The sequence below is a fragment of the Gambusia affinis genome, linkage group LG08 (assembly GCF_019740435.1).
Source record: "Gambusia affinis linkage group LG08, SWU_Gaff_1.0, whole genome shotgun sequence".
Classification (NCBI taxonomy): Eukaryota; Metazoa; Chordata; class Actinopteri; order Cyprinodontiformes; family Poeciliidae; genus Gambusia; species Gambusia affinis.
This window is the reverse complement of record NC_057875.1, coordinates 29,849,655-29,876,689: the sequence shown is the minus strand read 5'-3', so window position 1 is coordinate 29,876,689 and position 27,035 is coordinate 29,849,655. Positions and strand designations below refer to the sequence as shown.

The 27,035-nt window shown below is 40.8% G+C and overlaps 2 protein-coding genes across 10 annotated transcripts in view; one reads left to right on the top strand and one right to left on the bottom strand.

Annotated features, from left to right (window-relative positions):
* The window catches only part of LOC122836077 (suppressor of tumorigenicity 7 protein homolog), a 53,265-nt gene extending 44,364 nt beyond the window's left edge, over positions 1-8,901 (top strand). For 5 of the 9 annotated variants that reach the window (XM_044125748.1, XM_044125750.1, XM_044125746.1 and 2 more), the window contains 7 exons: positions 76-205; positions 2,992-3,064; positions 3,225-3,327; positions 3,434-3,584; positions 3,726-3,818; positions 4,374-4,516; positions 8,198-8,900. In XM_044125748.1, the coding sequence (XP_043981683.1) occupies positions 76-205; positions 2,992-3,064; positions 3,225-3,327; positions 3,434-3,584; positions 3,726-3,818; positions 4,374-4,516; positions 8,198-8,293 (789 nt within the window). In that variant the 3' untranslated portion in view covers positions 8,294-8,900. Of the gene's footprint in view, positions 1-75; positions 206-2,991; positions 3,065-3,224; positions 3,328-3,433; positions 3,585-3,725; positions 3,819-4,373; positions 4,517-8,197 lie in introns of all 9 variants that reach the window. The other 4 variants (XM_044125742.1, XM_044125743.1, XM_044125744.1 and 1 more) reach the window with 4 other exon arrangements.
* A 1,112-nt stretch (positions 8,902-10,013) lies between these two features.
* On the bottom strand, positions 10,014-27,018 carry wnt2 (wingless-type MMTV integration site family member 2). Its single transcript, XM_044125741.1, has 5 exons — positions 25,832-27,018; positions 23,428-23,648; positions 19,642-19,919; positions 19,195-19,459; positions 10,014-11,793 (listed from the first exon to the last, which is right to left on the bottom strand). Exons 1-5 carry the CDS (start codon positions 25,912-25,914, stop codon positions 11,588-11,590), a joined length of 1,053 nt encoding a protein of 350 aa, XP_043981676.1. The 5' UTR covers positions 25,915-27,018; the 3' UTR covers positions 10,014-11,587.
* Positions 27,019-27,035: the final 17 nt, after the last annotated feature.

The window sequence follows — 27,035 nt, the reverse complement described above, 5'->3', positions numbered from 1 at the left end:
ACGTTGCTGTTGACACATCAATGTTTTTGCCTGTTTACTGTGCTGCCCCCTGCCTGATTTAACATGTAACAACAGTTGTGTGTTTTCCAGTTAATGAAGGAGTTCCCTCTCCTCAGTATGTTCAACATCCATGAGAATCTGCTGGAGTCACTACTGGAGCTCCAGAACTACGCCGATGTCCAGGCGGTTCTGGCCAAGTATGACGGTGAGTTCACAGACCTGTGACACACTTCCTAAGCACGCAAATCATTTCCTGTCCACAACATGCTTCATGTCCACTCAACATACTTTCTGCTCCTCCAGACCTGGTTAATGACAGCAGCTGCTCCTCAGCTCTTCTTCCATCTGAACTCTACAATCTGTTTTGTTTGGTAAATAACTAAAAACTATAAAATGTTTCCCTAAGAATAGCAGAATTTAACTTGACATTGAGGAACGTTTTCAGTGGAAACTCTTTGTTTCCTGAACCAACCAAAGACTCAAAGGTTCATTTCATCTTTTCCATTTAATGCTTCACTGCCTTGATGGCTTCAGTTTTCGAAACAGCTGCTGTTTAAGATTTAATCAAGTTAATTTAGCAGGAAAATGTGTTTTAAGCCATTAAACCTTAATGCAAGAGTTCAGCTGATGCACCTTGTGTCTGACTGGATTCCATTCAGCTCAGAGTGAAATGTCCTGACTGCACCATGACGTCATCAGGATGGAGCCTGAGCTAAAATGGAAACTGTAAAGTGTTTTACTCTCTACACCAGGGGTCACCAACCTTTTAGAGACTGGGAGCTTCTTCATGGGTACAGAGTAACATGAAGGGCTACTTGTTTGATACAAACATACATTTTCTTGGCTCAGCTTTCATAACAATAATACATATATGTATATATGATTACATACTGCCTGATCATTTTACTGTTAGGGACTACTGACAATAGTTATCAGTAATAATTCCTCATGGCAGATATGGTTAATTACTATTATGTGATCTGAAGTTTTTATTTCAGAGTTTTAAGTTTGATTCCCTTTTTATAGCTTTTCTGTCTGATTCTAAATTACCCACAAGTGACTGAGTCTGGATTGTTGCAGCTGTACAGCTGGACACACTGAGATTTTCCTTTAAATAAAAAAAGAAAAGAAAACTTACTGTATTTTTAATTATCCAACCCTCTTTACTATTAACAAAATTGTGGAGAGAACAAAACATCTTGTTTTGACACAAAAGCCTAAATCTTATTGGTCAGTTTGCTTTTTCTGTGAGCTAAAAATGATGAGTGGAGTTTGAACCTCCCGTTGTTCTAAAATCCCGCCTGAGTTTTTTACAGTGTGCGGTTCTGGCGGGTCGCCGGTTTATTAGCTTTTTTTGTGGTTTCGCAAACTTAAAAGCTTGACGGGTCACCTGTTGGCTGACACCAGCAGATGTCAAAAAAAAATATCTGACAGATCAGAAGGTACAAAACTATCACTGCACCTGACCTGCAAGAACACAACCACCTCTCCAACGCGCATCATGTGCGCGTCGCACAAAACCAGCACAAAACTAAACCACTAAAGCAGCACACTCTTTTTTTTTTAAGCACAAACGATGCTAAATAATAAAGACCTGGAAGCGAAGCCTCCCGGTAGATCCGCGGAAAGAGGAGGATGTTGATTCCCAGGTTCAGGTGGTGTCAGACGTCCAAAGGAGGAGAAGGTGAAGCAACAATGTTTGATTAATTGAGGAACGTTTCGACTAGATTCAATTGTTTAACCCACAGTCTTAGCGCGACGCTCAGGAACAGCTGCAGATGTCAGTTAACAGGTGACCCATCAGTTCAGGAAACGTCAAAGAAGCTCATAAACCGGCGGCCCGCCAGTACCGCACACGGTAAAAAGCTCCACTGGCATCCAAACCGCTCTCAGGACTACCGGAGGTTCAAACTCTGCTCATTCATTTTTAGCTTACAGAAAAAACGCCAAGCCGCCAAATAAACAAAAGCAAACTGACCAATAAGATTTGAGCTTTGACATGCCCTTTGACCCCCACAGACTCAGGCGTAAAAGATGTTTTGACACATAAGATCTCTTTTTCTCTCCACAATTTTGTTAATTGTAAAGATGTTATTAATTCAGTGTAAAAACATTAAATTAAATAATTTCTTTGGCAGTGCTCCCTAATGACAATGGCTATTTTTAGAACTTGCTCTGCGGGCGACTGACAGGCGACCAGGGGCCCACGGGCACCCTGTTGGTGACCCCTGCTGTAGAGCTTTGATGTGCCTCTTCATGGATGGAGCCCAGTCTACATCAGAGGGATTCCCTGACTGGTCCCTGACCTGCTGATGGTTCCCAATGCTAAGCTTCTGTGGAGTCTTTTAAATACAAATAACATATTGTTTATATTCAGCTTTTTAATAATTTATTGTGCAGAACTTAGTAAATTTATGTCTTGATAAATGCTATATGGGAAAGGTTTTATGTAATCTTAATATAACGATATGGAGTTACTTTTGAGATTGCATGTGACACAGTTATTTGTACCTCTGATAAATATGTGTTAAAAGCTTTAGAATAAATGCATCTTTTATTGCAGTAGCCTAAGTTCACTCTGAAAACACTTATGACATTAATTTTTCTCATAGTATTTAATCTTATGTATCATTTAAAGTGCTTGGAGTGACTGTTTGCAGCAGGTTTGGAGCGAACCTAAGCCCTGGCTTCTTATGTAAATTGATTCTCATCTCTTCTGTTTTCAGTAGGAGCTTTCTTCCTTCGAGCTGGATTCCTCCAGTAGAATTTCAGAAAAACATAAATGTGTTGAGTTTTCCTACAAAGTTTCTCCGCATTAATTTATCCACCAGGAGTAACGTAATAATGTTAACATTTCTCCACATGAGTGAACTCTCCTCTGAGCATTTTTCCCTTCACCGCCTCACTGGGCGACCACAACCGCCTCCGCCCGTCACTGCAACCTCATATTAACGCCAGCTCTTGCTTTTCTGCTTTTTGTCTCCCGGGCAGATATTAGCTTACCCAAATCTGCAACAATATGCTACACAGCTGCCTTGCTCAAAGCCAGGGCAGTATCGGACAAGTGAGTATCACTTTGCATCATCACTGCTCCAACTTCAGGACAAATCTAAAATAGAACAGCCTCTAGAACTAAACATCATTAAAATAAACAAACAGAATGAGGTAGCCGGTGTGTATGTGTGTGTGTGTGTGTGTGTGCGTGTATGCGTGTGTGTGTGTAGGTTCTCTCCAGAGGCAGCGTCCAGGCGGGGCCTGAGCACAGCAGAGATGAATGCAGTAGAAGCCATCCACAGAGCGGTGGAGTTCAACCCTCATGTCCCCAAAGTGAGTTGGAGTCTGGCTAAGCATGACTGAGAAGGGGGGGGGAATTATGTATTCACTGTTCAGTAAATTCATGGGTTTTATCTCTGATCTTCTTCCTCTTCATCAGTATCTGCTGGAGATGAAGAGTTTAATTCTTCCTCCAGAACACATCCTGAAGAGAGGCGACAGCGAAGCCATCGCCTACACCTTCTTCCACCTGCAGCATTGGAAACGGGTGGAGGGAGCACTCAACCTGCTGCACTGTACATGGGAGGGCAGTACGTACACACACACACACACACACACACACACACACACACACACACACACACACATACACATACAAGCCAGCCTTTTGAAATGAGGCGCAGCTGATCAAGCAATTTGACACAGACGCTCCTTGTTTTTGGGTTTTCTAGCATTCAGAATGATTCCATATCCTCTAGAGAAGGGTCACCTCTTCTACCCCTACCCCATCTGCACAGAGACGGCCGACAGAGAGCTGCTACCCAGTAAGAGACACACATGCATGTTTGCGTAGCTATTTTTGTTGGTCTTTCCTTTGACTTCCATTCATTTCTACAGCCTAAACCGTACCCTTATCCTAACCCTATCCTTTACATACCTAACCCTAACCCTATCCAGAACTCAATTCACACCTTAGTCCTAAATCTAACCCTTGACCCAAACACAGCGTTTCCCCTTGTGGGGACCAGGCCTCAGTCCCCACAGTGTAGTATGTGTCAGGACAATAGTCCCCACAAGGTGTTACAAACACACGCACACACACACACACACACACACACACACACACAGTCAAATTAAGTAGATTTCATCTGCAATGCAAAAGGACAAAATTTTACTAAGTGTTTTGGGTCTTGGTTCTAGTCCATGTTAGTACACTTGAAATAAAATAAACCTAACATACAATAAACTTTCAGCAAGAAATAGGAGCTTGTTTTAAGTCAATAATTCCTTACTATTGATGAAAAAGTTCCACTGGCAGATAGTTTCACTTTTCCCATGTTGTGCTAACATTGTGTCGTTGTGTGTGTGTCGTGTGGAAGCAGTGTTTCACGAGGTGTCGGTCTACCCCAAGAAGGAGTTGCCCTTCTTCATCCTCTTCACGGCGGGCCTCTGCTCCTTCACCGCCATGTTGGCTCTGCTCACACACCAGTTCCCTGAACTCATGGGAGTGTTTGCTAAGGCAGTGAGTATTCAGGCTTGAATGTTGTGACTTGTTCAGGTAGTTGGACATGTGGTGGCGAAGCTGCAGACACTCCTTTATAAAGCTGTGTGTGCAGCAGAGAGCGTCCTGCTCCACACACACTGCTTCTACTTAGAGTTCAAACCTTTACCATTTTACTTCACAGTCTTATTTGCTTTTCATATTTTGGAGTTGTCTGTTTGATATTGGACTCAGAACACACTCAGTGTTGTAATTATCTACAGAGCTCATGAAGGAAACTGTTTAGTCATAAAAGGCTTGAAGCTGCAGAAGGGGCTCATGCCTCTGATGCAGCAACATCTTCTGGTCACAACTCCACTGGAAGATTTCTCCTTCATATTTTAAGGATATAATTTTTTTAATTTAATACTTTATTTTGTGAAAAGCAAGTGGTTCCTGGCTCCTGTAGTCATCAAAAGTTTGAAATTTAACCATACAGTTTTCAAACGGAACAGTGTTTGAGTTCTCTAACTTTGTCAATGTCAATGTCAAATTTATTTATATAGCACTTTAAAAACAGGCATAGAACTGCACCAAAGTGCTGTACAAGGCTGACAACAACACAAATGGATAAAAACAAAGTATGAAAACACTAGTTCAATTAAATGCCAAGGAATAAAAATGAGTTTTAAGAAGCAATTTAAAATGATCCAGGCTGTCTTTCTGTTGTTGATTTCCTTTAGGGGACTTCCTTTCTTTCTGCCAAAGTAAAGTTTGAGTTTTGTCCATCCATCTTATGGATGTAGTGAAGGTGGATAAACACAGGATTGGCCTGGCTGTGCAGAACTGTAGATTATCTACTGTGTTCAGACCCAAACATGTCATAATATTGCAGCATGTTTTGCTAATTCCATCTGATTTCCATTTCCATTATTCAGCTCTGTCCTGATTAAATCAACTTAAACTTGTGCTAAACTTTAGCCTGGATGTCTGTTGGAGCTCATATCTGCTAAACATGAGGGTGATAAAAAAGTGGCGTCATTTTCAGACCCAGTCAGATCTCCCAGGTTGCACTCTTCACACACATGGACACACACCTTCACTTTGAAGTGCTCTTTGAAGAGAGACGCTGAGGTAGACTATCATGGAGATAGTCTGCTGCCAGTACTTATCTACCATCTGATGACGATGGAGCCTCACTGACCTACATGACGCGGTTCTGAAGCCGCCATCACTCCTCAGCTCCCATCGCCTCTGTTCGCTTCCAAAGCAGCTCAAAGTGGAAGTGGAAGGTTTTTGTATGCTTGATGTGGCGCAGAATTTTCAACTTGGATGTAACTGAATAGGTTGTTTGTGTTTTCCACTACGAAAACTAGTTTATTCCAGCTAACTTGTCTATAATGATGATTTGAGTTTCATGCTCATGTGATGTTTCATTTTTACTCTTGGATGTTTTGGACGGTTTGTGGATCAGTCCAGTGTTGTATTCTCATCTGCTTCTACATCACACAAGTCAATCTGTTGACAGTATGGGCTGTGTGTGTGGAACCAAAGGCCACACACACCAGCCTTGTTGAGTCTGATTTTATCAATCTCTGGCTTTGTTTGGTTCGTTTGGGGAGGTGTGAACACGTAATCGAACTCTGGAGAACACTGGTCTGCCTAAAAACTTTAGTCTCAGTTCTGGTGTGGTTTGAATGCACATGTACATGCCAAGTGAACCGGAGACCACTCCAAAAGTAGGAAGTGGTGGTGGGGGTTATAAAGCACAAACGGTTGTATTTACCCCTCAGGTGGTAGAGGGAGAAACGGCTTGTTTTCTTGGTTGTTTTTTTTTTTTACCAGATGGGGAAAATCCTTCATCATCTGGAGAAGAAAGAAGTTGCTCATGTCATCTTCAGAGGTTTTTGTGTTGTTTCCTTCACCTGTGGAGCAGCGCCACCACAGGCGAGGAGGAGAACAGAACTAGCTTGTCTGCTGACTCTTGTTATTTGTGCCAGACTTGCTGACTAGTGACTAGGCCTGTCGCGATAAACAATAAATCAATTAATCGTATTATAAATTAAAACTATTGACCTCATTTTAATTATCAGCTTTATCGTCTCTTCCGGCCTTTTTCTCTTTCTGTTGATGACACTGAATGAAAAAAGGTTCAACTCCGCTGCTCTCCACTGACCCTCCCTTCCTCATTTCCTCAGTGTAATGTTCAGTTCACACTACACCATCTTACAGCTGTTGGCCCATTTTCAAAACCTGAGAGATCACACATTAGCCAACAGAAATCCTAGGTATAACGGTTCCATCTGGTTGTGGTGTCCAACAATGGGCACAAAATAATGGCTACAAGTTCAGTTAACTAATTTTAAAACCAGGCATTAATCAATGCTTTACTACAATCTACCTGCAGTGCATGTGGCTCTAGTGTCAGCGTAACGTCCTGACTGAATGAAAACCATTAGAACCTATTTATGTCACGTTAATGAAGAACAGCTGAAACGTTACCGGGTTCATCAACTGTGTAACAATTTCACTCCAACTCCTCCCCTCCTCATTTCTATATTCTTTGCACCAAATGTTGAATAAACATTAATGTTGTTTCCACATATCATCTCCAATGTCCGCTGGACTTCGGCTGTTTGGGATTCCCCTCTGTAATTTCCCCTCAGAAAACATGTTGGAGAATCCGGCTTTCTGATTGGCTACCTGTCACATTCAACAGGCTGCATTAACTCTCACAGTCAGGGGAAACCGCTGATTTAGATCGGAGGGGTCACAATGATCAACCGTAACACACCACACTCTACAGGATGATAACAAGCGACAATCTTAGAACGATCAACGTTCTAAGATTGTCATAAGGTGTGAATTATTGCATCAGGTAGTCGATGTTCCATCTTCTCTATTTAAATCTAATGATTACTGAAGGGCAATATAGTATTCAGACTTCATAATCTGCACTCTTTTGGTTAAATGCAGTATTTATTTACACTTCGGTGTTTTTATTCAAGTACATTTTTGTTAATGGAGACTGAGAATCCATTTTATTTTTGTTTTTGGTTGTTTTGTTTATCAGTTCCAGTGTTGGGTCTTCTTTTGAAAATAAAGTGTATCTATCTTTGGTAGATAGATACACTGTCTTCCAAATCGCATACATTATTATGTCATTTCCATTAAATCAGTGTAGAAAGGTCTTCAAACAATACTATCGTCTATCGCAATAGACGATAGACGTCTATTGTGGTGGTGGTTTCTGAGTAATCGCTCAGTAAAATTTGCTATTGTGACAGGCCTACTTGTGACAAATACTTGTTAGACAACAAGATGCTGTCCCACAGTAGTGGGTGACCAAGCTGGTGACAATTATGAGGGACAGGCAGAACAAAAACTACAGAGGTTTTGTTTTCTGCAGCATTTTCAACCATCCAATCAGCACCACCAAACCAGAGAGACTAGCAGAATGAGCAGTTTGTCATTGGCAGAGACGATTCGGTTTAATCTTGTTTTGATGAGCTCAAACCACTGATCCATTTTTCTCACAAATGTACCATGAAATAAACCTGCATTCCTACATATTTTACTTAGAAGCATTTCAACAAAAAATAAAATCAACATGGATTTCTTTTTTTTTGTGCAGATTCTGATTGAAATGTTAGATAATCTATCCAGAAGCTCCTGAAGAGTTTCAGGGTTTGTGTAACTTTGCGTTTTTCTGCGTTGTTGCAGTTCCTCAGCACGCTGTTTGCTCCTCTGAACTTCATCATGGAGAAGGTGGAGAGCATCCTGCCGTCCAGCCTCTGGCACCAACTCACTCGCATCTGACCCCCAACTCCCCGCTCCGTCCCGTACGACTCCAACGGAACACCACCGGAGTGCGGACCCTACCTGACCTCCATGCAGACAAACGGCTGAGCAGAAATCCAGAATGCTGCGTTGGACTGGACTGACACGCCTTTGTGCCAACATTACAGAGTTCAAACCAACTGGAAGCAGATGAGCGGAGCAGGAGGCCCACAGAACAGCCATATCCATCACCGGTTTGGACTTTCTTTGACGTCTTTGCATTTTGGGGGCATTTCAGTTGTTTAAAGCTGTTCTTTTTGTTGTACAAACAGACATGATTAAATCCCATCAATAAAAAAAAGAAGGGAAAAAATGTCAATAAAGGACTTTTTGTGTATCTCTGCAAGTCGGTATCTTCAAGGTGTTTTGTCTGTGGTTTTGGTTCAGCTCTTCAATAGAAATCATTTCAGATTTTACCCGTCACATTCTCGCCATGAGGTCAGGGGTGCGTCACTGACCTCCTGGGAGGGAGAAAAAGAGCTGAAACCTCAAACCAGAGTGATGTGACTCGGCTCCAAACGTGAAGAAAGGAGAGGATGTAAAACATCTGAACGTTTCAACACGAGGAAATCCGGCAAAACAAACTTGCAAGACTGGAAGTTGCAGAAACACCTCCAGGATTCCTGGAACAGCATGGAATTTGGTCTGGAGAAAAGTGATTGTCTTTCAGACTTGTAAATGTATTTATCAAGTCATCTATCCAATCATTGATCCCATCCAACTATTTGTTCATTTCCACCTGCTTATTTGTCTGCCTTTCCTTCTGTTTGCCAAGCCTCCAAGAAGCAGCTCTTATAATGAGTTCAGCTGATGCTCAGTTCCACCAGATGTTTGCTAATTGCTGCTGGCTAGTCTGAAGGAGCACAGAAAGGGAGGGCTGCTCTGAGTCAAAAGCTTGGAAACTGCAGCTCAAAGACACTGTAGGTCCAACCAAGTGTTTATTTACAGCTAAATGGTTGCCATGGAGATAATGGCTTTCTCAAACATGCGTGAAAATATTAAGGTAACAGTGCAGGGTTGTTTTTGATGATGGAGTAACATAACTTCATATTCCATCTTACATTGATTTTATCAATGAAAATCAAGTGGATTTTTTATGATGCCGCCCCTTTAAACCAGGAAACAAATCGTACAAATCGTCTTACTGGAACTAGTTTAGGATCACTGAGCTTGGTGTTGGGTTATCTGACTGAACACAGGAACAACACACCATGGTTCTCTTTCAGACTGCTGGAGACGTTTTCAGCCTCACTAGAAAACAGCAGTTGGATCAGAAATGAAAAGCGTTGACCAACAAAACAAGGAAGGTCTGCAGCTGGGACTGAGATGAGGAAGTTGTGTTGCATTGCCCATCTTCCCCAAACACAAATATTGCCACATGTTTGATTATTGAAGGGTTACAGGAAGTGGAACCCGGATCTCACATGGACTGTTGGATCTGAACAGACCTACATCGTCAGGTCTGTGGTGAAAAAAGGTCCTGGTTTCAGTTCTGTTCATTTCACTCTCTTGGAATTAATGAAGTTTGTACATGTGGATAAATTTTTTTTATGAATATTTAATTAATATTAAATACTATGTTACTGAAGCTGTCAGGCGTTTACACTACGAACATGGAACAGAAGCTGAGATACTTCAGTGATGTATGATCGATTTATTGATGAGAAAACCAGCCTTTAATCTAGTGCTGTTCATGTGATCGATCAGAACAAACAGCAGCATGAGCTCAGATATAAAGACCGCTCATGTGGATGTACTGTTCTCAACAGTTTGTTGATGATAATGAGAGGTGGATGTCTTCATTTTCCTGGGATTTAAAAAACAAAAAGGTTGTCAATCAAATACTAACTGATCTACAAGAGTAAAAGTCACTTTTAGGATTCCCAGACAGCAACAGATCTCTTCTACAAATCTCATTACCAGTATTCATTATGCTTAAATTTGATCACTTTCCAACCGTAAACTTCAATGTCATTTTAATCACAAAGTTGTGCATAATTCTAACATAAACAGAAAAAAACCCCTAACGTCTGGAACGCACTTCAACCTTCAGTCCATCTGATTTAATGCTGCTTAGAAAAACTTTGGTAACACTTTATTTGACGGGTTTTGAATAAGACTGTCATGACACCTGTCATAAACATGACATAACACCTGTCATAAACATGACATAACACCTGTCATAAACATGACATAACACCTGTCATAAACATGACATAACACCTGTCAAAGTCTTATTCACTTTGTGAATATTTGAGCCAAAATGACATTTTTGAATAATGTCAACTTTGTATTAACAGTGTCATAATTTACCCAATCATGTCACTTCATGATAACAGTCATAAATTCATTCACAACCTGTCAAATAAAGTGTTACCAAAACTTTTTTCTGCAGCTCCAGCTGTCAGTCATCAGTAAGGAGAACAAAGTAGGACCATTGTAGTTGTGGAGCTGCTGCAGAGACGCACAGCTCAGGTTAGGATATCTGTTAAAGTATGCTCTAGAAACATGACTTTTATGGAAAAATGATGAGAAAAAAAACAATTGTTGGAGGGGGGGAAGGGGAAGGTAGAGCTGGTGGGAAGATATATCCATCTGGAAAACGGCTGGAGGGATAAAACCGGCATTTAACTGTCCAACAGGCAGCAGAACAGATCAAATAAAACAGAGGATCTGATGAGACTGAGCTGTAACTGAAGGACGGCTGCTTCCACCAAGTTACTCACTCACAAACAGATAACACACTTCTAAAGTACATCTAAAAATAAAAAAATAAGAAAATTGTGCAAAAGAGCCATATTTCTTGCCTTTTTTTGTTGCAGTTTTAATAATTATGGCTACAGGTGAAGAACAGTTGTTTTAAGCTTTTTTCTAATTTTCTGAGACACTTTTGGAGTTTTCATTATCTGTTAGCCATAACTATCAAAATGACAAGAAACAAAGGCTTGGAATAAATCGCTCTATGTGATGATTCCATATAATATACGAGTTTCACTTTCTAAGATGACCGGCAAGAATTTTTTTTCACTTTTATGCAATATTCAAATAATAGACTCCCAATAAAATACACTGACAATTGTGGTTGTGAAGTAGCTGAACGTGAAAAAGCTGAAATACTTTAGTACTTTGGTTTCATCAGTCTGGTCCGCTTCGGGTCGAGGAATGAGACGTTTCTAGCAGGAGCAGCAGACAGTGACAGAAGTCTACCTAGAAATATATTAAGAGCTCCGGTTAGCATGAAGATGTCCGTCCTGACGGCAGGCGCAGCTCCCATCATGTGTGGGACTTGCAGGTGAACTCGTCCACCAGCTGCTGGCAGTCTCTGCAGCGGACGGCGCAGCACCAGTGGAACTTGCACTCGCACTTGGTGGTGCGGCTGATCCGCGCCGTGTCGTAGCCTCGGCCGCAGCACATCACCTCGCAGCTGTCCGAGCCGCGGGACGCCCGGCTGCAGAGCCGGCCCGCCGTGCCCATAGACCCTGAGGACAAGACGGGACAGAACCCCGACACCTTAGGTTGGAAACTCATGCAACGGATGTCTGCTTCTTTTAGAAACATGAATCATAATCAATTTCAAGGATAAACAGTCTGAATCACCATTTCAACTTCATTCAATTAAGATTTCTGATCTTTCTTTCATTTTTCCAGATTCTCTAGTGATTTTTCTCAGTCTTGGGGTGACAGGTCATCTCTGAGATAAAAATCACTGACCTGAAACAGAATAAACTCCTGAATGGAGTTTAGGAATGAAGAAAAAAAGAAAAATGAAGTGGAGATTAGTAAATAGATTTAATAAAGATGACATAGCTACATGAGACTGATTTACTTTTATATATTTAACAGGTGGATTAAAGATTAAACAGGTTTTTGCTCGACTGAACATCCACATTCAGTCAGCATCTTTCAAGAACATTTGCCACAATCACAGATTATATTTCAACTCAAAATGCAACATTTGGGGGGCGGGGAAGGAGGGTCTATGTGTGCGTGTGTGTGCGTGTGTATGCGTGTGTGTGTGTGGTGCAGGGTGGGTGTATGGGGGGGATCAGATGGAAAACAGTGAGAGAATGAAGTTCAGACGAAGTAAAGATGAGAGATTGATGACAGGAGCAATCAGGCTGCTCTCACCAACATCATCAGCTGTTCATTTCATAGAAGACATCCACCAGACACACTTCTCTCCTGACACACACACACACCTAGACACACACATTATGACAAGTGTAGTTTCTCTTTGTTTTGAAGTGTGACTGAAACATCAGTCGGCAAAGTCTTCATTCATGATGAAAACACAAAAGTCTGTTTGGTTTATTCTGTGTGATTTATTTATTTCCTTTCATATTTTGTGAAATATGAAATATAATCCTGCGGACTTCCAGTCTGGAACAATGAGGGAAAACAAGACAAACAAACTGTGAGCTGCTGAAGCTCCAGACGGCTCCAGTTTTCTGTCACTAAAATAATCTGTTGCAGAAAAGTTGGAAATGTTCCTGCCAAAGGAAAACATCTTTGAATATTCCTGTCATATTCCAACGTGAGTCTGCAGCTGATGTCTTCAGAGACTTGGTGAAGAAGATGTCATATTTTTATTATTTTCCCTACAAATCACTGCCACAATCAGTGGCAGTGATTTGATTCGTTACAGCTAAATTAGTTTTTTAGTTGTAACAAAAACTACTGAGCCCTTCAGGGGACACGGGGGAAAAAAATCTTCTTTTGCGTTCCCTTGCAATACAGTACTGATCAGTTCATGTGGCATAATTTAATACTGTAAGCCTTTCTTACGTTGGCCGCCATATTTTCTGCTTTAATGTGAGGTTATGTGAGATTTTTCCATGTATGTTAATATCCACGTTTTATATCTTTTTCTTTAGGATAGAAATGCACCACAAACCTATGATGTAAACAGAAAAGTTCCGTAAGTAGGAAAGAAATAAAAATACATCCTAATCTGGAATAATTCTGAGTTGTTATCACGGGGTAATGAGTCAGCTGATAGTTTTTTGTTTTTCCCCACCAGGGGGTCTTTTTGTGGCTCTAGTGTCCCTTATACCACAGCAGGCTGACAGGAAAGGGGGAAGGAAAGGGGGGAAGACATGCGGCAAATGTCGTCGGGTCCGGGAATCGAACCCGTGACGGCCGCGTCGAGGACTGAAGGCCTCCAAACGTGGGGCGCGCTGCAAGATATAAAACGTGGATATTAACATACATGGAAAAACCTCACATAACCTCAAATTAAAGCAGGAAGTACGGCGGCCTGTGAGAAAGGCTTACAGTATTCCATTTTGCTGCATAACTGATCAGTAAATTATTGTGAGGGAACACAAAAGAAAAAAAATTCCCATCTCCCCTGGAGGGCTCCATAAAAAACAAATTCATTTTGAATGACGAGGTAAGAAAAATCCCATCATAATCAAAATTTTCCAGTCATATTTTAAAAACATAATGGCATATTGAATTGCATTTAATGTTCATGTGGTTTAGTTAACATTCAACTTCTATAAAGCTCTATATAATTCTATGAGCTACCTCAATGTTTCATCTTGACATATTTTGCTGTTTCTGTTTCTGTCAGAAACTCACAACAATCTTTTGGTGAAAACTAATCAAAGTTCAATTAGGCACAAATCTATAATCAATAACTGAGTCTGAAAACTGTTTTCTATAATTTCCTGGTAATCAGGTGGTGACCTCACTAAACCTGTTGTACACCAAAAACCAAAAAAAGATTCATTTTCTTCATGACGATCCTTTTGGAATAAACTACGAATTATGAACGTTAAGCAATCGAGTGATTTCCAGTGATTTTAATTTTTATTTTAATCAGTGCTCATTGCCATCTGGTCACCTGCGTCTGGAGCAGGGCTTCTTAGTAGATCTTAGTCTCAAAGGTTTTGGGCACCTCTGGTCCGGAGAGTTTTACACTTCAGAACCAGAGTTCTGCTTGAAGCAGATGATGCTGTGTTAGTGAAGAGGAGTGTGTTCAGGCTGACTCCTATATAAATAAAGTTGAAGAAAATAAATTCCAAAGTGGCTTAAGATTCCATGTTGTGGAATTTGCCGCTGTTTACCTTCTGCTTTGGGTTGGTATGTTGATGGTCTCTGCCCCAGTTCGTTCCCTGGGCAGGTATTATGTCTGGACACGACCAGATGCCCCGCCCTGCTCTGGCAGCGGGCCCCCCCGGCCCTCCACCCCCCCACCCGTTATCCGTGGTATGCCGCGCCGCTCGGGGTGACATCACGGCCAGCATCTACCTCAGGGATCTTGCTCTCCCTGTGTCTGCTTATTGAATATGAGGGGGCGCCGAGAGACGAGTTTAGCACCTGAGCCTTGCTGGACCGAGGGAAATTGATTTCACACTCTGAGGGGCCGTTTCACCGTCTCTCTGACTGAATAATCACCAGTTTGTGTTTCTTTGAGAAAGTATTCAAAGTGTGAAGGAAGAATTACTCAAACTATGTTTTAAACTTGATAACAGTTCAGGCTTACAGAACATACATGTGTTTATGTTAGCAGAGTTCTGCATGCATGTCCATGGACCATGAAGCATCCATGTCTGTTGTAAAAAATAAAAAATGACCAATGAGATCCCAGGTTCCTCCTGGGTTCCTGTTAAAGAGCCACATATTCAACCCTGAACCAAACTACCCTAAACATCTGTGATGAATATTTGTTTCTGAATGAATGGGCTGGTATGGGATTTCTAACTTCACTTTTGCAACAAAAGAGCAAGAAATAACCCTCCTGCTGTGATACGTGTTGTTATTTTGATACACAGACTTAAAAATGTAAACGTAGATGATGAAAGACCCACTAAGTTTGATATTTTTATCAGTTTTTATCAGTGAATGTTTCATCTTTTTGCTCTTTAAAGTATAACTAGTAACTGTAACTAAAGCATAAACCCTCCCCTGGGAAATTGTGAAAAATTCCACCAAAGTGGGCGGAGCCAAGAGGGATGGATGACATGTGATCAGGGTTACCGAGTTATCAACTTTGTCACTATGTTCAGTGACTTCTCAGACACTTCTAGTGACTTTAAAGAAGATAAAATGTTCCTGTATTATCAGAGACTTTTAAGGTGACAACAATCTGCAGCGCTGCTCCGTCGCCAATAGAGCCGTTCAACTCCACCACCACTTTGGAGACAAATCACCCATTTCCAAAGCTGATAAACGCTCGCCTTGGTATTCCTACTGTTGACTGGCCAGGAGGGGGCGTGTGTCTGAGAGAGAAATGGTTTTATACCTGTCCATGATGTGACAAAGTTGTACCAATAGGAAAATTTCATAAAATTTCACGCAGAAACATAAATTTAGAACCCTGAATAACCTATTTAGACATCATTATCAAGAAAAAGTTGATTTGGGGTTTACAATGAAAAGACTAGCAAGTTAATATTAGTTTGTTTATCATTTGGACTAATCGTCTAGTCGTCAGATTACCTGCTGCAGCTTTAATATAACACACACCATTAATATAAAGTACAACTGCTGAAGCTAAAAGCAACTGTTTTGATCCCTCAGACAAAAAATTAATAACAGCGAGAACACAAGAACAAGTGTAAATAATCTAAGTAGAGCAAAATTACTATCTTTTTATAGTTAAAACTTGGTTGAATTGTTTGCAGACAACATTCCTGCAGCATTACTCTGGCACAGAAAACAGGACCAAACAGCATGAATTAGCACTACAGAGGGTACAGCCTAAAACGTTGGTAAAAACAGTGAAATGTTTGGTAATCTGTAAATTAGGATGTACAAATCACCTATATTGGTGGAATGCATTATCAATATTTTACAGTGTATCTGGGAGAAAGGAAAGGATTGTCTTGCAAAGATGAGAGATTAAAAAAATTAAACTAGTTTATATATAAAGGTCACCTGTTACAGTTAAATAAGATTTTCAACTGGGTGACAGAAACACGAAACAGACGAAGTTCAGGAAATAAGAAATGCTTCCCACAAGGTTCAGGGCAGCAAGACGTAAAGGTGCCGTCTCCTGGACAGACGGTCCGCTTCTCCATGTATCCCGGCAACGAAAGTATCAGATTTCTTTTTTGTTTTAATTGTTTTTGTTTTTACTGATCTGTACAGCACTTTGAGCTGCTTTTAGCATGAACGGTGCTTTATAAATGAAATTCACTGATTGATTGATAATAATTACTAATGTCCTTATTTTAATAATGAGACGACCAATATTGTTGAATATCTCCCACACTGCAAAAAGTACAAAAATAAAATGTCATAATAATATCCTTATGAAAAAATTCAATATTTTTCATCACTCATAATTACAATATATTATGTTTGAATATTGAGAAAAAGTTCAATATTGGGAACTTGAGGTGTCACACTCTAATCAGGTAATTAACTCTAAACACCTGCAGCCTCTCAACCCCTCAGTGGGACAGTCATGAGGAAGACTGATGACAGAAGGTCGTTGCTAAGCAACAGCACAAAGCGCTGTATCTGAGAGTATTCATAACAGGTCAAAAGTTTTACTTCAGTGTCAGGAAAGATTTATTCAAACGAATGCATGGAAGAACAGAGCAAAAATCAAAATTGGAAAACAAAAGAATGAGTATTGATGCACTTTAAAGTTTTGTTAGTGGTTGGGTCTATTATGGCACTAAGCTAATTAAACTTTATCTATGCTTTCTGTGTGATGCACAGTACTCCAATAAGCTGATCTTAACCTCCCTTACAAACCAAAATCAGTGTGTTTGTGTGTGTATTTCATGTCGAGGTGATTTATAAAGGTGTATGGTATTCTAGAGTTTCAGCCCACAGAAGTGTGTAACAGCTCTTAAGCTGCCAGACACCTGATTGTCACGGATCACCGGTGGCACGACAAGCAGCCACTCCTTCTGGAAGACACACACTCACACACTCACTGCCCTGCCATCTGCCTGCTTTCTAACCCAAGTTTTAAACATAAATGTTTTCGTTCTCACACTCTCTTGTCTCAACCATGAAAAGGCCCACACCAAAGTAACCGAGTCAACATCGGTGTTTTTGGTTACTGTACAATCGGGAAGTTATCTGGTTAAGAGTAAGACTGGAAGAACAAGGCAGGAACTGATTGTGAAAGACTTGAGGGCAAAGAAATTGAGGGTATTTCCATTTCGGGTCTTCAACGACTGAATCTATGTGGTCATCCGCTGACATTATCTAAGCCCTGCCCTCTGAGAACAGAGAGACACATTTTTTTCCTTTTGGAAACTTCGCTCTATGACCCTCTTGAGCTAATCCACTTGAAATTGAGTTATTTAAGAGATAACAAGTTGGCCTGCTTGGTTTCTAACACACAGACGTGTTGCTGTCGGACGTGGCGTGACATCATAATTTCATTGTTTCGGAAATTTTAACAGAAATAATCATATTTGCCCCAAACTGAACATGATGGGTGGTAATTCAAGCCCCAAAAGCTATTAATGCAAATCTTTGGTGGCAAAATCGCCTCACTGCGTCCAAACAACCAGCTGTGTTTTAGCCCAGGAATCTGAAATTTGATGCACACGTCTATTGAACAGAAAAAACTCTTAGAGTTATGATCAAATTCTTGCTGGTAGTCGGCCACTTTGGATCAGTTTGTGTCTTTTACTTACAAACTGAGTAAACTCCTTGTACGGTTTTCCTCAGATTTCCAAATGAGTCAGAATAGTGTTGAGTCAATGAAGATCAAAAGTTATGAAAAGCTTTTTGCTGCATGTGGAGGTCGCCAAGCAACAAAATCTGATTTCTCAAGATGAAAAGATGATAAAAAGATGAATACCTAAGAATTTTCTCACACTAGGTCAAGGCTGTACCAGATTTTCTGGGTATCATCACAGACCAGCATTAAACATATTTCTATAGTCACTTGCTGACATCACTTAAGCCCTGCCCACTTAGACAAGGAAGTTGTATGTTTTTTCATCCTCCTTATTAAGTTTTTAAGCTCTTATTTTCTTAGTGGTTCGCTGTCTCTGATGACACAGAACAAGGTTGATGTTGAATTCTACTCTGAGAAGTGACTACTGGATATAAACAATCTTCATCTATGTACAAACAGGCCAATTGGTCAGTGGAATTTGAATTTGAAAAGCTTTTTTCCATAAAGTATCATCATTTCCACACAGATTTTTCATGGCACCATCACAGAACAACAGTTTGGGAAGGTAGTTTGAGGCCATCGATTTGAAGAAGAAAGTCACAGGATTCAGTGGTACACTGTGTGTTCTGAAGGCCGACTCTTTAGAACACTATGTGTAACAACAGAAGATAATTTCAAATAACGGATCCTGGATCCTACCTGAAGTGCTTGATAATCCATTGCCATGAAACAGGAAGTGACACTAACTCATAGCAGGAAGGTCTAACATCAGCCAAAAGGAAGTGGATACATGTGGGAATGATGTGCCTTACTGATGGCAATGAGGAGATGATGCTGGAGGTCAACCGTTGCATCCCAAACCACAAGATACAGAATCCACTCATCACTGCTTGCAGCTTGAATTAAGACTGTTTTAAGACAGTCTTAATTCTTTTAAGACTGTTGATGATTTTACTCAAGGTCATCATCAACTGACTTTGAGTTGACAATGAACCAAATGGTATTCAGCACCAACCTGGTAAAACTGCTTTTTATAGAAGTGTTCAAACCAGCGATGACAAGGTAATGAGTGCATGTGATCACCAGCAGTCACACGGGCTTAGTTTTTTGTTAAAAGTCCATGAAATAGGTAATTGGTGGAAGTTCTCAGATGCAAAAAGGAAGAAAAGGACTCCAGAGGACTCTGTTTTTTAAATAGATGAGGATGTATTTATGCATTCTGTTTTGGCTGTGTTTCATTTAGGATCATGAACATGACCTGACGGACAGATTAAGCCCTTACCTGACTGAGGGTCCCGTATACAGTAGTCTGGTGAGTCTTCCAGGTAGACCAGATCGTTTTTGCTGGGATGTTTGAAGTGTGTGTGCGTGGCTGTAAAGCCAGTTCCATACTGATTGACTGCGACCTGCACAGCGCCATTATATCTCCTCCTCAGGTGGTCACCAGTGCGTCGGAAGTCGGCCATAGCCTGCCAGCAGGTACGGACGCTGCACGAGCCACTGACGCCATGGCATTTACACTGTAAAGTCATGAAGCGCTTCACTGCCTGTGAGGAGATAACAAGAAGTGAGGTTCATTTACAGATGTCTAAAAAAGAGCCTTTAGTATTCCCCTTTCTAGACAGTTTTCAAATTAATGGGGAAGTAAATCCAGAAGAAGAAAAACAATGTATCATCCAATTGCTTTGATGCTAAGCTGAGTCATTTCTATGTGTTCCCCCTCCCATACCTTCCTGCCAGCTCTGTTGTTGTGCAGGTTCATGAGTGCTCGGGCATCCCTCTCCTTCCTCTCTTTAGCATCCACAAAGATTTGGCTGAAGTGAATGGCGTGCTCCACATGATCGCTACAGCCTCCCCAGTCAAAGGAGCCCTTGGAGTCCTGCGATGAGCCCTTCTTGGTGGGGTCACAGGAACAGTTGTCCAGGTCGCCCCGGCTGCAAGCTCTGGCCAAAGTATACACCACTCCTGCAGAGGAGATGGCGTACACAAAGGCAACTTCTCGGCTGCCTAGAAGTAGACAATTATAATGGGGCAAAGTTTGTTACTTTGTACCAAAAACATGTATTTGTGTAGAAGTACATTCTTTAGGGTACAGCTCAGAGTTGAAGATTGACAGCATGTCTTTACATTGACTGATGGCTCCAGGTTACTATTTTATTGTTTCGGTTCACAAAACAATAAAAAATAGTTTTTTTCTTATAGTTAGTAACCAATCTTGCCAAGTTCCTGTTATTTTATACATGGCCCAACACAAGTCTGCTGATTTCAGAATCATACCATGACAATCTGAGCTGTCCCATAACTGTTTGGCCACTGATGAAACCTCGCTGTTTGTTGGTTTTTGCCAGAAGCTTTCATCCTAAGTTACAGAGCATGAAACAGAAAAAGAAAAAGCTTCATCTCTTTCCAAGGTGCATAAACAGCTTCGGTTTATGAGCAACGCCCTCAGGTGGAGCCCTCATCTCCTCCACATGCACAGTAACCAAAGAGAGATGTGGGCAAGAGCCGAGAAAAGGAGAGCTCCATTTCTTCATTTCATTTCTACTACAAAACCACCATGTCTGGTAAAGGCAGCTGAAGATATAAAGAGCAAAAATTTATTCATTAATGAAATGTTGAGCAATTATCAGAAGCAAATATCTGACCTGCAGTGGGCAAGAGATGTTTTGATATGAAAAATCCTCACTTTTGGTACAGCTCTTCTTTGCCCAATTGCTTAGCTGGGAAATGTTTCTCTTATTTAAAGAGACTCAGAGAAGCGTCCACTTTAAATAAGAAATTTACTGATCATCTCTCATCCGGACTCCACATAAAAAAAATCTGAAATATTTCTCTTAGTACCTGTTTTTTTTGCCAGATAATACTGCAATTCTTGGCTATGAAATTGCATATTTAGTGAAGTATTTTTATATTTTATGTGAAGGAAGTGTCAAATGGTTAAATCTCTCACATAATTACATTTCATAGAACTTTCTGAAAATGGTTGATTTTGGTTCTCACTCTATTTTGGGTAGCTCAGTCAAAAAATGAGATTTGACAAATTATGGCTCCTGAGCAAACTACAATAAATCTGACCAACAGCAAGTTGGCAGTTATTACATATTGGAGTGATAGACACATATTCTCTCAAGGTACAACATGATTAGAGTAAAGAAAATGATCTTAATTTCTCAAGTGTTCAAATGATATAAATGTTTGCAGTGCATGAACTAATGTATGCAAAAAGAAAGCTATACTTATCTTTTTTATAAAAGTTACTACACAGATTTAAATCAAGGCCAAAACCCCACCTGTTTAGAGTCGCCTTTGATTCATAATAACTGGAACAGTGATCAATATATTTCATGTACATTTTCTTTCACTTGACAAAATTTCAGTTTCATGATTGGTTGTAATATAAAGCACTTTGAACTTCCTTGTTAATGAAATATGCTATACCAATAAATTTGACTTGAAACTACATTACTGACATTTCCAGAAGAAATAAGTATTTACAAAAACACAAAAAATTACATGACAGTCTTCAAATCTCAAACTGCATATAGGAAGAAAAAAAATATTTAAAACAAGCTCAAGTGTTACCTGGGAACGGTAACTAATATACACAGAGGTGGGTTTGCGTGTGTGTGTGTGCGTGTATGCGTGTGTGTGTGTGTGTGTGTGTGTGTGTGTGTGTGTGCGTGTATGCGTGTGTGTGTGTGTGTGTGTGTGTGTGTGTGCGTGTGTGCGTGTGTGTGTGTGTGTGTGTGTGTGTGCGTAGCAGCTCACTTAGGTGTGTCTAATGGGGTGAATGAGGAGAACGGTGAGAGAACACGTTGCTGCAGAGGGAAATCTCCTGTGTAATTGTTTGAAATTAGCCTTCTGACATTGACAATAAGGAGTTTCTGGAGGGGCCTCTATGTGCCATGATAATGCTTTGTGACACAGTCGGGGCCTGAGTGGGAGGTCCAAATACCACACGGCTGATTAGAGGCCCCTCGACATGAAACAGACTAAGATGAAGGATTCACCTCACAGGTTAAATCTCAGGGCATGGGAGAGGAACATCAGGCCATCAGGTTCTGATGATCCTTCCTTCTGCGCCAGAAGAGGAAAAATAAGATCCAGACCAGCTCCAACATGCCCCTCGCTGGAAACAGCACCACTGTTTTAGTGGCTGAGATGTGCAATCACATGTTTCACTTGACAAGATGCTTCTGTAACATCCGTTACAGGGAATGACAGGCGAGCTGCACTGCTTGGTAATCACTTTAGTCCCTAATGCCACTTCATTATTGTTCAGCTTCACCTCTCACTGACAGACAGAACCAACCTTTTTATGTCCGCTCTAGTCTTTTAAAGCTGCCAATAAATCATCTGTAGTCGCCAACAAATCGTCGGAGAAGATAAACACCACTGATGACCAGCAGTGACTCTTCAAAAGGATGGGATTATGTTAGCTTGGCATCCCTCAACCGAATGGGCTGAGAGGAGATTAATTACTGAAGATAGCTGAATTAATCTAAGGATATCAGTGGGAACATTTGTGGTGTTGCAGGTTTTGCAATCATATTGTTATTATTATTATTTAAAAAATAAAAAATAGAAACATGTTCTTATTTCCAATGAGCACCTACAGCCTGGAGGGGCAGTATTATGTGTTTTCCAGACATATATCGACATTTTATAGCGCAACCAAGCAACTATGTTACCTTCATTTGTTTAAAAAGTCGATATATATCATTACTTAAAAGAAATTTCATCTTGTAATGTAACACCTTGGAATTGGGCCTATGTCTCTTTAAAAACTCCTGCTCTTTCTGAAACACCATCTTTCAGGAAGTCAACATGACTCCTCTATTAACCCTTTAACAAGGTTTTTACCTGCTCTGAGAAGTATCTCCTATAATGAGCTTAGCAGATGCGCAGTTCTAGCAGGTGTTTGCTAATTGCTGCTGGCTAGTCTGAAGGAGTGCTCTGTGAGGTGGAAGCTTGGAAACCTGCAAACTGCATAAACTTCAAAGCAGCACTTCAGGTATGTTTTTGATACAGAAACAAACCCGGAAAATAGCATTATAACATGATGAAAGGAGAAAAAAAGTTAATTTCATATAATACTGCCCCCTTAAAGAGTATAATTTATGATCAAATCAGGAGCTGATGAATGTCTGCTCTCTCTGCCCAACAGCTTTATCTCATCTGGGAACTGCAGGACAAATTTACCACAGTAAGGACTGCAGCAGCACAAAAAGCACCTCAGAGAAACTGATCGTCTGCACTGACGTAATGAATGTATGTTTGTAAAGTGAGGAGAGGTACAGAATGCTATCCAACCGCCGCAGAAAGAAAACAACAGGTCTACAAGATATTTCATTTCAGCGGCTGTAGATTTAGATGAGCTCTTGAAAGAATGATCGTTTGTTTGAAATTGTTTTCACATTTACTTTAAGGACCTTCATAAGTCATAAGATGAGCATCTATCCAGACCAACCCATCGGTGGTTGGGGTAACCCGCAGGGTTCCAGTTTCTACTCACCACGTAGCAGCAGACGGCCAAACAAGTTGTGGTCCCTCACTGTTGTGTTGCAATTCCAGCGGTGGTTGCGGAACTGGTGCTGGCACTCAGAGATCCACTCCTTCATCCCGGCTCCGATGGCCTGCATCACCTTGGGGTGCTGGCGGCAGAGTTGGCGCTGTTTGTTCACCAGGCCAGGGATGTTGTCGCACATCATCTGGGAGCCCAGGGTGCCCATGTACCTACATGGTGAGGAGGAGGGAACACATATTTAAACACATGGCACTCAGCTTTGTAGAGGCAAACATCTAAACGTTTAAGTCATGCTTTCATTAAAAAATGAACAATTTAAATGACAGGGGACACTGATGCTTTCTTAAAAAACATATATGATGACAATGTATTACTGTATGTGGTTTAGTTGAACAATTTACTTCGACTGTAAACTACATCAGATTGTCATAAAATTACAAATAGCCCAACATGGAAGGAGTTGCACATCCCCAGGTTCCATTTAGTTCACCGAATCGTTCTACCGCGCAGCGCGACTGCGGATGGCAAGGAAAAGAATCGTTCTTTTGTCTTCCAGCGCATTCACGAAATTTCTGGATGTAAACAGTAACATGAAACATGTCTAAATGGTATCAGCTGATGAATTCTGTCCTTGTAAGTAAACGTTTTACCACTTTTCCTAAAATTGCAGTGGAATTTTCACTTTTGAGTACTGCAACGATTCTGTGTTTTAGTTCTGCTGGGGTCCATATAGTTATTTGTATTTGTCATAAGTTGCATTGTGATCGTTATTGTTATATGCTGACTCTGCTGGCTCCCACTCACGTGATGGGTCTGTCATGTGGGCGCGGGATCGGTGGAGCGGGAGTACCAGGACCGGAAGTGGGGAGAGTTCAGAGGGGAGTTAGCAGCAAAGCTATCAGTAGAGCGTGCCAGTTTGTAAGAGGCGTGAGCTGCAGCCTCAGGAATAACAGCTTGTACTTATTTCTAATAAACCCTGTTTGGCGGGACTACATTTGCGGTGTTTGCGTCAATACAGTATGTTCACACTGCAGTCTGTTGTTGGCGGTGCAGTTGGTGTAATTTAACTTACTTTAGTTAAAAGTAAGATATATTACTTTTAATTAAATTACAGCAGGCTGTTCAGGCGCCAGAACAGCTCAGCTTTGACGTTACAGTCAGCAATGTACTGCCTGTCTGCAGCTCCCGTCGCGTCGCTGGTAAAACTTTAGGTCGTAGTTTCGTGTAGCACAAAGACGAAATGGTGATCTGCTCCACCAGCGCAGGAATCCGCTGCTGATGAATGGTGGATGTTCCGCTCGGTTTGGTTTGATCACCGTCACATCGTTCCAGGTCAAACTTATATATTTTTTTGCTGCATACTTTACAAAACGCCTTTCGGTCATTCCTAGTCTTTGAATGTCGGGTCATCGAGCCAAAGTTATGAAAACCCATATCTTCTCATGGTGAGGTCCTGTGATCATTTTTATACAAATTTTAACTTAAAACAAGTGAGCATCAATGGAAAATTTATATTTTGAAAGGTGATGAAAAATGTACTAGCTACCCTTTACTATCGCACGGAAACCATGAAACTCTTACTTTCTCCAAGGAGCAATTTGAGCCATATCGTCACATTCCTAAATAAATGGCCCGAGTCATTTTTTTTCTGAAGTAATTTTGGTTTTTCAAAAAAAGACGAAAAATAGAAATTAGGACTTTACTTTTGGAAGAAAGGAAGGCGAGAATATTCAAGTTTTACCTGCACTCAACTTAAAATGTTCTCTCTTGAGTCATGCCTTTGGGTGGATTGGGATAAAAGAAAGTTGAAATACTCCAAATCCGATTAATGGTGGCAATGAAAGTGCACGCTTTGCTCAAGGCACTACTTAAAACACTTTTTTAATGGAAAGATGGTTGTTTCTTTTTTTTTTTTTTTAAAAAGGTTTGCGTGATGGAAAACCAAATTATTGCTAAGTTTCATTTGAAAGTGAACTTCTGCTCTCCTGTAATTGACCACTTTGAACTATTTTCCATCTTCATTTGATATATTTATTTTTATTAATTCCTTACTTTATCAATATTTGTTCTTACCGCATTTCTTCTACTTCATTGTAAGAAAAATAATTAGATCAAGCTACATTATTTAAATTTTAAATCTTAAAAGCACTCAACTGTGTTAATATTTAAATGTATAAAAGCGATAATTTGGACAACAAATTCCCGCTTTGTTGGAATTTGAAAACTTATCTTATACAAATATTCAATGTAGAAAATACTCTGCAAAAGCATACGTGTGTACCAAATTAGCCTACTAAGAGGAAACCTTCATTAGAAGTTAGAATAGATTACTGAGGGGAATTTTGTGTTATTAAATAAAATAAAACAGACACTAATACAGAGCGACACTCACCACCAGGACGCATCGACCTTGGCCGTCATCCAGCAGGTTGCTACAGATAGAAAAAAACATATTCCACTTGGCAAAAAGTTCATATTAAGCAGAATTTGGTTCTTTATGGATCTGCACGGAGCATTTCCATGGATGGGAGAAACATTTGAAAATAGATATATATAATGATTAAAAAAAGTCGGTGGGCCAACAAATCAAGTATGATAAAGTCCAGAGAAGTGAGAGCAAGGGCGATCTGAGAGTAAAAGCCATGGGGGATCTGCCGGAGGAAGGCTCCGCAGAGCGTCTTATAGCCCCGCAGAGATCCTCACATCAGACGGGTGATGAGCTATACTTTTACACAAGGGGTGGGCAGGCTGCCGCTTCAGGAATGAAGGGAAGAAATGAGATGTCTCGGCGTATCTGTTCGGGCTGGTTTGACACCAGACAGGTTTTGGCTCGGGTCCAGACCCGGAGCTCCGGGTTCCCTGCCACCAGCTGATGCGTCTCCCTCAGTCCAACGGCACCGGAGCAGGATTTGATCCTGTGCATTCAGAAAACTGAAGCAAATAAATACAAAAATAAAAACAGTCTGTCCCGATCCTCGAGAAATGCGAATAAATCTTAATGGAGAAAGGCAGGACGGAGGTTGAAGGAGCCAGCAGAAAATGACTGGACGGTTCGTCTTAAGCACTATATAATCTGATACTTTGGTGAAGATGACGCACAGGTGTCAAATTCTCTCCATTCCCAAAGAATGACGCACACTTAATTTCCAGTCACTTACAACCTCATCCTTCGCCAACTCAGAACTGACGGGTTTTGTTGTATTTTATTTTATTTTATTTTTTAAATCAAACACTCCGGTTCTCCCACAGCAACACCTAAAGGTGACTTGTCCATCTCAACTAGATTATTTATGAGCGTCTTTTTGAAGTCTCCAGGGGAAATTTGAAGCCAGTGTCACTCGGTATTTCCTCCGACTTTGATCAGGCCCGAGTGTATGTGGAGATCCCGGGACCCACACCAGACCAGATTAATGGGGAAATTGGATTTTGCACATGATCTCCGTGGAAGAGAAGCAGAAAAAAAACCCCGACAAGTCAAAGATTTGGCACAGTCAAGAGTTCGACTTTGCTTTTGCAGTAGCCATAATGTGTCACAAAACTCTGCTTTCATTCAAGCATTCAAATATACACAAGTGTCTTTATATGTTAAGAATGAA